Genomic DNA, 12607 nt, shown 5'->3' on the forward strand with positions numbered 1-12607 from the left:
ACAGGAACTCTCACTTCTACACAAAGTCATGGAAACTAAACAAACTTCTGCTGAATAATCACTTCATAAATGAGGAAATCAAGATGGAAATCAAAAGATTCTTTGAACTAAATGACAAAGGAGACACAAGTTATCAAAACCTATGGGACACAGCTAAAGCAGTCCTGAGAGCAAAGTTTATTTCCGTAACTGCCTATATCCAAAAGTCTAAAAGATCACAAATAGACAACCTAATGAATCATCTCTAAGAGCTAGAAAAAGAAGAACAGACCAATCCCAAACCCAGCAGAAGAAGTGAAATCATCAAGATCAAATCAGAACTAAATGAAATTGACAACAGGGAAACCATATGGAAGATTAATAAAACAAAAAGTTGGTTCTTTGAAAAAATAAACAAAATTGACACACCTTTGGCTAGACTAACGAAAAGCAGAAAAGAAAAATCTCTAATTAACTCCATCAGGAACAATAAAGGAGAAATTACAACTGATGCCATGGAGATACAAGATATAATTCATGAATACTACAAAAACCTCTATATACACAAACTGGAAAATGTAGAGGAAATGGACAATTTCTTAGAAACACACAGCCTCCCTAGGCTAAACCAGGAAGAAATAGAATTCCTGAACAGACCAATATCAAGTACTGAAATTCAAACAGCAATAAAAAACCTTCCTAAAAAGAAAATTCCTGGACCAGATGGTTTCACACCTGAATTCTACCACACCTACAAAGAAGAACTAGTGCCTATCCTGCAGAAATTATTCCACAACATTGAGAAGGATGGAATCTCCCCAACACACTTTATGAAGCGAACATAACCCTGATACCAAAACCGGGAAAGGATGCAACAAAAAAGAAAACTACAGACCAATATCCCTTATGAATATAGACGCAAAAATTCTCAATAAAATCCTAGCCAACTGAATCCAGGTGCTTGTCAAGAAAATAATCCATCACAACCTAATAGGCTTCATCCCAGGGATACAGGGAATACATATGCAACATACGCAAATCTATAAATGTAATTCACCATATAAACAGAAGCAAAAACAAAGACCATATGATCCTCTCAATAAACGCAGAAAAAGCATTTGACAAAATTCAACACCATTTTATGATAAGAATGCTCAACAAAATAGTCATAGATGGGGCTTACCTAAAAATGATACAAGCCATATATGACAAACCCACAGCCAATATCATACTGAATGGGGAAAAATTGAAAGCATTCCCACTTAGAACTGGAACAAGACAAAGTTCCCCACTATCTCCACTTCTATTCAACATAGTGCTGGAAGTCCTTGCTACAGCAATCAGACAAGAGAGCAGAATTAAGTGCATCCAAATGGGAGCAAAAGAGATCAAACTCTCACTCTTTGCTGATGACATGATATTATACCTAGAAAACCCCAAGGATTCAACCAAGAGACTCCTTGATCTGATAAATGAATTTGGTAAAGTCTCAGGATACAAAATCAATACACAGAAATCAGAGGCATTCATATACGCCAACAACAGTACAAGTGAGAACCAAATCAAAGACTCAATTCCCTTCAAAATAACAACAAAGAAAATAAAGTACCTAGGAATATATTTAACTAAGGAGGTAAAAGACCTCTACAGAGAGAACTATGAAACACTGAAGAAGGAAATAGCAGAGGATGTAAAAAGGTGGCAGAATATGCCATGCTCATGGGTTGGCAGAATCAACATTGTTAAAATGCCTATACTACCCAAAGTGACCTACAGAGTCAATGCAATCCCTATTAAAATACCATCATCATTTTTCACAGATATAGAAAAAATAATTTTACCCTTTGTATGGAGCAGAGAAGACCCCAAATAGCAAAATCAACCCTAGGCAATAAGAACAAAATAGGAGCTATCAATTTACCAGACCACAAACTATACTACAAGGCTATAGTCATTAAAACAGCTTGGGACTGGCACAAGAACAGGGACATTGACCAGTGGAACAGAACAAAGAACACAGATATAAAACCATTCTCATATAGCCAACTAATCTTTGACAAAGCAGACAAAAACATACACTGGGGAAGAGAATCCTTATTCAATAAATGATGCTGGGAAAATTGGATAACCACATGTAGAAGACAAAAACAAGACCCACACCTTTCACCTCTCATAAAACTCAACTCATGCTTGGTAACAGACTTGAACCTTAGGGGTGAAACTATTAGAATTCTAGTGGAAAACATTGGAAATACTCTTCTAGACATTGGCCTAGGCAAAGAATTTATGAAGAAGACACCAAAGGCAATCACAACAGCAACAAAAATAAATAAATGGGACTTGATCAAATTAAAAAGCTTCCGCACAGGCAAAGAAATTGCCATGACAGCAAACAGACAACCTACAGAATGGGAGAAAATTTTTGCAAGCTACACATCTGATAAAGGGCTGATAACTAGAATCTATTTAGAACTCAGGAAAATCAGCAAGAAAAAATCAAACAACCCTATCAAATATGGGCAAAGGGCATGAACAGAAACTTCTCAAAAGAAGACAGAATAATAGCTAACAAACATATGAAAAAATGCTCAACATCTCTAATCATCAGGCAAATGCAAATCAAAACTGCAATGAGATTATCACCTATCTCCAATAAGAATGGCCTTTATCAAAAAGTCCCCAAACAATAAATGTTGGCTTGGATGCAGAGAGATAGGAACACTCCTACACTCCTGGTGGGACTGCAAACTAGTTCAACCTCTGTGGAAAGCAATATGGAAATACCTTAAAGCGATACAAGAAGATCTACCATTTGATCCAGCAATTCCACTACTGGGCATGTACCCAAAAGATCAAAAGTCACTTTATGAAAAAGACACCTGCACTCGAATGTTTATAGCAGCACAATTCACAATTGCAAAGCTGTGGAAACAACCCAAGTGCCCATCATTTCATGAGTGGATTAATAAAATGTGGTATATGTATACCATGGAATACTACTCAGCTTTAAGAAACAATGGTGATATAGCACCTCTTGTATTTTCCTGGATAGAGCTGGAACCCCTTCTACTAAGTGAAGTATCTCAAGAATGGAAAAACAAGTACCCCATGTACTCACCAGCAAATTTGTATTAACAGATCACCACCTCAGTGGACATATAGGAGTAACATTTATCGGGTGTCGGGCAGGTGGGAGAAGGGAGGAGGGGATGGGTATATACAACCACAATGAGTGAGATGTGCAATGTTTGGGGGATGGTCATGCTTGAAGCTCTGACTCGAGGGGGAAGAGGGACATGGGCAATATACATAACCTTAACATTTGTACCCCCATAATATGCTGAAATTAAAAAAAAAAAAGACTTAATAAAAGAAAAAAGAATTAGAAAAAAACAAACACCTAGCTGTATGTTGCCTGCAAAAAAGCACTCCAAATATGAAGACTCAGATAAGCTGAAAGTTAATGGCAAGAAAAATGTCTATAGGAAGGGAGAAATGGTTTCATGAATAACAGCTAAAATAGACTTTAAAGAGTACTTTGTGGTAAAGAAACTCATTTCATAATAATAAAAGTGTCATTTTTATTAAGAAGGCATAGAAAACATGATTATTTATATGCCTAATAACAGAGCTTCAAAATACATAAAGCAAAAATTGGTGGAACTAAAAGAAGGCATAGACAATTGGACAATCACACAGTTGAAGATTTTAATAATCTTTCATCAACTGATAGAATAAATTGAAGAACCATAAAGTCAGTAAAGACATAGATCATCTGAGGAAAGTCTTTAAAAGGGAAAAATAACTGATGTGTTTTCATATTGAGACAAATTTTCAGTTCTTTTCAGAGAATTTGAGGAAGAAATTAATGATAGCTGCATCAAAGCCAAGCAAAATGTGAAAACAAGACAGTGATTCAAGAAAAACAAAAAGAAAGAAAACATCATCATAGTAAATTACATACGAACACTTAGTGATCATAAGGTAAGCCCTGGATACTGGCCTAACTAAAAACCCTTATACAACTTTATGGCATTGGGAGGCTGGGGGTAGAAGTGAATGTAGGATGTGGTGTAAGAAAATTAAATCCTCTTAGATGATACTAAGTTCTTTAGATATATAAAGCAAGAAAGCAATATAAAAACATCATTGAGAAATAGGGAAGTAGAAAATATCTACCTATAACAGGAGATGGAAAGTGACTACCTCTGGGAAAGCCAAAGGCAAAGGCAAGAGAAGAAGTAGGGCAGGGAATTGCTAGCAATGCTGTATTATATGCCATATAAACAGTATCATTCAACTTCTTAAATTCTGCACATGTATCATCTAAACATTTTTAGTTACAAGTTAAATGTAATTGACTCTGAGATCTCACAGTTTCACATTCAAGGCCCTAGACAGTTATTTACTTACCCTTACAATAGAGGTGTCACTGAATTAAATAATGTTAATAAAAACTGATAATCACAAGCAAATTGTCAATTTACTGGAGAAATATGGCATGGCATATTGTAAACAGGAATGCATGCTCCATCCAGCAGTCCCCTTATGGAGAACCAAAAGTCCCTGTGTAAAATAACAGCAATATGTGTTGGTGGTTTTAATATGAAGCTTTAAACTTTTAAACGCTTTCCTTATAATTTACTCCCCCTTCCAAAATTCACCACAGCTACTACTATATTTCATTGTATTACATACCCTTCCATGCTCAATGCATTTACATATATTTAGAGGAATTTTGCAGTTCGGAGAATTTGAGGAAAGAATTAATGATAGCTATCCTCAAAACCAAGCAAATTGTTAAAATAAGGGCAATGATTAACTTCAAGGAAAACACTGTTTGGGATTGTTTCTGTACTTCTAAACTTCTCCCTACTCACAATCGCCATGTCAGGAATCCCACCAATGCACATTTAACCATTTTTGGCTCTGAACTTGTCTACATGTCAAAGGCATTTTTATAAAGTGGACAGACACAAGAGAGCAAAAGACACCATGGGTCACACCCTGAGTGGCCAACTCTGTCTCTAGCTACGGTAGGAGACAGTTGTGAAGATCAAGAGATTCTTAGCAGCAGTTAAAAAATAGAATAATTTGCTTTCTAAACCCCTTCCTCTCAATCATACAACTTGTATTTTGGAGGATGAATAGAGAAACACAGTCCCCTAGGGGTTGGAAGCTACACAAACCAAAAAAGGAGGCCTACAAAATAGACTCTACCCTCCAGCTGACTGAGGTTTTACATACCTCCATGACATCGGCACGCTGTCCCCAGAGCAGCCCATATTTCTTTCACATCACAACTAGGTGATACGATCAAGTATGCACTGAGTGCCTACTATGCTCGTGACTCTACGAGGCACTGTGCAGGACACACCCACCGCGTGAAGACGTGATCTTCATGTGAATATCCAGGTGGGATACTGACAATTCAACAGTCCAATCTCCAGTTTTCTCCAACGACTCCCCTGGTGCCTTCGCACGCCAACCACCCCTTGCGCAAAGCTCTGCTGCACCTCACAGCGAGCTCAGCTCAGCACAGCGCCTGGTACAGAGTTGGTGCTTACCAAGTGTGAAAGACTGTTGTAAATTACATGTGGCTATCAACATAAATTCATGTATCAAGAGAGGTCTCTCCTGACCACCCAGTCTAAAATGGTAGCTTCCCCCACCCTCAACTTCTCCCTCCTTACCTCACTCTTACTTGTCTTCATCTTACTCAGTGACCTTAGACTACCTGCCCTCGTCTTGCTGTCCCCACTGGAGTGGCATGACAGCGGTGCAGTAGGAGGGTGGGGGGATGGGACTGGCCCACTGCAGGAGCAGGCAATAAGGAAATGCACTGTCTGCAGAGAATTTAAAAACAATACTTAAGTCTATGAAGAGTCAGTCTGTTTTTTATTGTCACCCTGCATCACCAATTCCGAGAAAAGTGCCTGGCGGCCTTGCCAGGGCAGACTGCTCCCACCACACTGCCCTTGGTGAGCTATTCACAGGGATTTCGTCTGTTGTGTTCATTGTTGCATCCCATCCCCCCCCCACTATATAAATGGTATTTATTGAAGATATTCCCTCTAATTTTTCATGTGTATGGTTTATCTTCTCACAGGGACTTTCACATTAAGAGCATGTCTTAATACTCTGTGTGTGTGTGTGTACACATGTATGTAGTGCCCCAGTGGTACGAGTGTGGTAGGTACTTGGTCAAGGTTGGCCAGGGTTTGTGTCCACCGCCTGGAAGGTGGGATGGGAAGATGCCCTGGCAGAAATATTGTCAGTGGATAAGGTAGCCCAGAAAAACCTTTTCATGATAGGACAGCGAGAAACAAGGCAAGGAAGATGCCACTCCTCCCCTCCAGCTCCATGTCGGAAACTGCAAGAACCCCGACCCTCTTGCACCTTTCCCCTGCTGCTTTAGACACAGAGAACTTCCTCTGAGAAACTGCTCTGGGCCAGGTGCCAGGCTAACCCTTTGCCTGTGTTGTCCCATCTAATCTCTACAACGCTCCTATGAAAAGGTACTGTTGTTGACCCTAAGCCACAGGCAATGAAACCAACGCTTGATGAGGTTAAACAATGTACCAAAGATTATCATCTGGCTATTAGTCAGCTAGAGCCAGGTGGCCACCAGAGTGTATCCTTTAAAGAACTGGGTGTTTTAAATACAGACCAACCTAATCACATTAATTATCAGAGGTTGTTTCATTTTGCACAAATATCCTTAGAAACAAGGAGTATCAGCTAATGCTCTAGCCCAGTCTTTCTCTGACTACATCAGTTTAAACCCAGAAGTCAAACCAGTCGATGAACAGAAACCACAGTTAATGAGCTCTTATCACAGAACGACATGTGCTATTTCACTCCCTTCCACTGCTTCACAGTAACAAGCTCATCAGCCCCACTCTGCTGATGGCAGAACCAAGCATGCAGCTGGGAATTGACTCCTAACTCATCTTGTCATCCAACCCCAATAAGCCAGGTCCCAAGTAAAACCCAGTATATGAGATGCTTAAGCTCAACCATTGCAATGAAATAAAACGAAACCTATAGTTGATTCTTTCACAGATGTAATGTGTCCCTAAGGCCCCTCCTGTAGAGTCACTTACTCAGACACCAGTGCTTCCAGCAGCTTCCCTCTTACCCAACATGCAGGACCCCAAGGCCAGCCTGCAGCTCATTGTAATATCTACCCGCACTGAGCATGCTTACTCAAACCAAACTCTATTACTTATGTGGCCTGGGACTTAGGAGGTAGTAAGGAAAGAAGCATGGTTATGTGACCTAAAGCAGGGCTTCTTAGACTATCGTGTGCACATGAACCCCACAGAATCCTGTAAAAAATGGAGATTCTGATTCAGCCTTTTTGGGGCGGGGCCTGAGATGCTACCATTTCTAGCTCCCAGGTGATCCCAATGCCATGCCTCCCTGGACCACATATTGAGTAAAGGAAGGAAGCAGGTGAGCCTCTGGGCGTCTCTCAAGGAAACGAAGCCTGTCTTGAATATTCACTAGTCTGTTTTCCAGAGCCTTCCCTCCTCTACACACACAGACACACACAGACACACATAGACACACACACACACACACACACACACACACACACTTCTTGTCCTTTTACTCTATAGCCTCTAAGGTTTTATGCTGTCCCCTAAACCTCTCACTCCCTCTCTCCAAGCAGCATTCCATGCCTGGACATTTCCCAGTCTGTCCCACACCACAGCTCACCTGTGTACCTAGTAGGCAGCTGGCTGGCTAACCTAGGAAAACAGAGAGGACCTCAGCCTGTTCCTCCTAGGCGACAGCCATCCTGGACTCTACCACACAAGGAAATACTGGGTTAAGGACAATTTTTGGAACACTTCACATGCTGACAGGACTACCCCCCAGCTCTGCATACCAGTTACGTTCACACAAAAAGATGAGAAAGTCCTGAGCAGCGTATCCCAACACTCATACATGAGTGTGTCCCTCCTACAAGGGACCCATGGCCACATAAGTTTGAAGAACACTGCATACCATTTCCCTTCCCTAGTTGTACCTTAATACATCAAAGGCTCTGAGAACTCTTGCAGAAAAGACACTCATTTAATGTTATTTAAGCCAGTGAGTCACAAGTTTACTTATTGATCATGGAACTTTAATTTTTTTCCCCCACAGCATCTCATGAACAAGTTTCCCAGAGAGCATTTAAAGAAATCATTTTTTACAAGGCAAAAAATTCCATCTTTTTATATATTTGAGATCTGAAGATCTGCCTTTGAGATTCAAACTAACTCTCAGCAATGTTGCAGCCTGGTGATCTCTTAAATCATTTAGATAAACAGTTGTCACTGGCATTTTTAAAAGCACAGTTGGTAAGCAACGTAGTAGAGGGGCAGTACCTCATGGTTCCTAGTAAACTCAGGTCTGAATCCCAGCTCTACCACCCCAGGCAAGAAAACCTGCATCCCAGGGCTATTGTGAGCAATGCTCCTAACCTGCACAAAGAGCCTGGTATTTAGAAATACTCCAAACTTGGAGTATTTGAACAGGTTGTACTGATGTAATGATCATTGAACCAGCCCGGCGTCCCTGCGGTCATGGACTGGGCCTGTTTCTGCTTGTTCTTGCTCAGATTTTTATGGCAGCTCCACTTAATTGCACACAGCTGAGCATTTTTTTTATCAAATAATGACAGGTTATCTGATCACAGGACCTTTCTTTAATGAACATGAACTCTGAAATCTTTACAAACTATGGCTCAGATCTATTCTGAGTCACACCTTTTAGTAGATAATTTTAGATGCATTTAATATAGTTCCCTGAGCTTCGCATTACTCCAAAGCATCCCCTAAAATATCAGTTAATCTACAAGTTTCATTTAGAAGGAACGGCATGGGTTCCAGAGCCAGGCCAACTTTAATCTCAGTTTTGCCACTTACTGACCTATGAGAGCTACTTAACTCTCTGCACCTCAGCCTTCTCATCTGTGACATGTGGGTAATATACCTACTTGGCAAAGTTGTTATGAGAATGAAATGTGGTGACATCAAATATGGGCTAGACAAAACCTATATTTCTTAGCTATAAGCACAAGCCATATAAGAAAAATTTAATAAATTGGACATCATCAAAATTAAAACTTTGGTTCTGAGAAAGACACTGTTACAAGAATAAAAACATAAGTTACAAACTGGGAGCAAATATTCACATCTAACAAAGTTCTTACATTCAGTATATTAAAAAAATTTTTCTAAACTCAAAAATAAGAAAATAAACCCAATTTCTTAAAATAGGCAAAAGATCTGAATAGGCATGCCACCAAAGAAAACGTATGAATGGCAAACAAGCACATGAAATGATGTTCAACATCATTAGTCATTAGAAAAATGCACATTAAAAGATAAGACACCACTATAATAAAATTATTTAAAAACTCATAATATCAAGAACTGCTGATGAAGAGAAGCAACTGAATATCTCATACATTGCTAGTGGTAATATAAAACAGTACAGCCACTCCAGAAAATTTAGGGATTTTTATAGCTAAGCTTATACTCACAACATGACCCAGCAGCCTTTGTCCTAAGTGTTTACCATAGAGAAATTAAAAATTTGATCACACAAAAACATGTACATGAATATTTATAGAAGCTTTATTCATAATTTCCCAAAAAATGGAAATAATTCAAATGTCCTTGAATGGGTGAATGGATAAACAAACTATGTTATAACCATTCAAAAGCATCTTTCTCAGAAATAAAAAAGAATGAAATATTAATCAAAGACATTACGCTAAGTGAAAGAAGGCAGACTCAAAAGGTTTATACTGTATAGATTAATTTATGTGACATTCTGGAAAAAGCAAAACTACAGGGACAAAGAACAGATCAGTGGTTACCAGGAGTTAGGGGTGGGTGGTGGGTTTGACCGCAGATGGGCAGCATAAGGGGAATTCTTCAGGTGAGGAAAGTGTTGTGTATCACAATTATAGTAGTGGTTATGTGATTCTATAAATTTGTCAAAACTCACAGAACTTTATACAAAAACATGAATTTTACTATATATAAGTTAAAAAATAGAAAAAGAAAACTGCAGTGGCTATAATAAATCAGAAAGTAAGAGCAGAAATCAATGAGACAGAAAACAAACAAAAAATATACAAATTTAACCAAAAGCTGATTCTTTTAAAAGTTAAGAAAACTGATAAACCTCTTGCCAGATTGATCAAGAAAAAAAGACACAAATTACTAATATCAACAACAGCAAAAGGATCATAACTACAGATCCTACAGACATAAAAAGTGTAATAAGGAAATATGAAGAACTTTATGCCAATGAATTTGACAACTGAGACGAACTGGACAAATTCACTGGAAGACACAAACTACCTAAGCCAGTAACTACCAGTAGATAACCTGAGTAGCTCTATATCTATTAAAGAAACTAAATTTGGTAATGAAGTGAGGAGCAGGTGGAACTTCCCACAAAGAAAACTCTAGGACCAGGTGGCTTCACAGCGAAATTTGTCAAAAATTCATAGAAGAAATAATACCAATTCTGCCCAAGTTCTTTTGGAAAACTAAAGAGGAGGGAACACTTCCTAGGGCATTTAATTAGTTCATAATTTTTAAAACATCAAATGGAGAGCAGTGCTCTCATTACTTACAAGGCCCCCAAATCAAAGTCATTGCCCAGGAACTCTTCCAACAGGCTCGTGTCCAGGGCCGGGTTCTCCAGAGTGCCATTGGCCCCCTGAGCTGCAAAGGCAAATTGAAAATCTTGAGAACCATGAAGATTTCAGGACAGCCAATGGCTAAAAACATTGACAAGTCTTTAAGGGCAAGGACTGTGTCTTTCTTATTGTATCCACAAGGATCTATGGCATAAAAGAGGTAAAAAGTAAAAATTTATTGCACAGATGGATGGTTGAATGGATGGGTGGATGAATATATAGTTAATTTGTTGGTTGGACAAATTATTTCCAGTTAAGTTCAACAGGAAGTTTAATATCTTGTTTCACATGTTTGTTAGACTTCCCAAAATGTAGCACAAGACTTCTGTCCTTTCTTTGGTTTACAAAATGAAAATAAATGTATTAGTTTCTTTCTGATTATCATAAATATGTTAGAATTTTTATATCATAAAACATGTGGATATATTTGTATAAAGAAGACAGAAATATCTTTATTTGCAGATAACATGACTCTATACCTAGCAAACTCAAGACAACTGACAATCAGAAAATTAAATAATGTAGTTGGTTAAAATCAAATATGAAACTACTTGCTGTTTATAATGATAACCATTCAGTCATTCAGATAAACATAATGAGAAAAAAAGATTCCATTCAAAATAATGAAAAGCATAAAATATCTAAATATGTATTTAAGGACAATGTTTTAGCTAAAAACCTCTACGAAGGACCTCAAGAAGAGATTTAAGTAAATCGAAAGACCTACATTGTTCTTAGACTGCAAGACTCAATATTCCAAAAGTCTTATTAGACATTATTTAGGAAGTTTGCCAAACCCACATATTCATTTTCTAAAATTTCCCCAAACAGGAGACAGTCCCTAGCAGCCATATTTGTAACACATAACCCCAACAGCCACCTGAGTCAAGAGAACCAATCGATGGTTGGCCAGTGACCCATTCAGTTATTTCTTCCAAGAATTTGAACTAATAGACTTTAAAGCTGATGGCCAAAATTAAGTCCTACAATAGCTAAGGCAGAGGACTGGAGTAATAGTCTATAAATATTTATGCTACGTTTTCCCAGATCCTGCTTGTTTTTTACCCTTACTGATGCCTGGTTGTGCTACTTTTACTCCAATTACATGACAAACTATATACACCTATAAAACCCTTTTGAATTGGTTTGTGTGCTTCCTAAAATCAAATAATCTACAAGTTAAAGTGTTTTGAAATTCATCTGGAAGAAGAAAAACACAAGAATGGCCAGAAAAATTATGCGGAGTAAATAAGTACAGAGAGACACATGAATGGACACATCAAAGGAACAAAAACAAGCCTGGGATATCCACAGAAATAGTATATATATGTATATATACTCATACTTATGTATGGAATTTTAGTATATGATAAATATATACTTGGACACCAGTGAGGAAATATCAGAAAATTGGCTAGGAATTTAGGGGGAAAAAAAATCTAGATCATTTTCCCACTCAAACATCAAAATTCCAGCTAGAACAAAGATTTCAATGTGAAAAATGAGACCATAGAAAGAAAACATGAGTGAATATTCTTATGATATTGAGATAAACAAGGCTTTTCTAAGCAAGGCATGAGAACCAGAAACCATAAATAAAATGAATGATGAATTTTACTTCATATGTTTTTGAGGGGGAAAGAATTTTTAACATTTCATTTTGAAATAAGTTCAAATCTATAGAGAAACTACAAGAAAACAGATGTACCAATAATTAACATTGTACTACATTTGCATTAGCATTCTCTCTCCCACCTTGTCATACACAAACACACACACATGCATACATAAATACATATATACATTCTCTCTCATACACACATGCACACACACATGCACATCCACATAAAACATAAAAACACACACACACATATATACACATAATCTCCAATTATATCCCTCTGAACCACTTGG

General features: G+C 38.0%; 1 protein-coding gene across 1 annotated transcript in view; it reads right to left on the reverse strand.

The window, feature by feature from the left end:
* Positions 1-12607, reverse strand: part of MYRFL (myelin regulatory factor like) — a 113876-nt gene that overhangs the window by 76973 nt on the left and 24296 nt on the right. The window contains exon 5 of the mRNA XM_012788736.2: positions 10628-10718. Within this exon, the coding sequence (XP_012644190.2) occupies positions 10628-10718 (91 nt within the window). The remainder of the gene's footprint in view (positions 1-10627; positions 10719-12607) is intronic.

The sequence above is a fragment of the Microcebus murinus genome, chromosome 10 (assembly GCF_040939455.1).
Source record: "Microcebus murinus isolate Inina chromosome 10, M.murinus_Inina_mat1.0, whole genome shotgun sequence".
Taxonomy (NCBI): Eukaryota; Metazoa; Chordata; class Mammalia; order Primates; family Cheirogaleidae; genus Microcebus; species Microcebus murinus.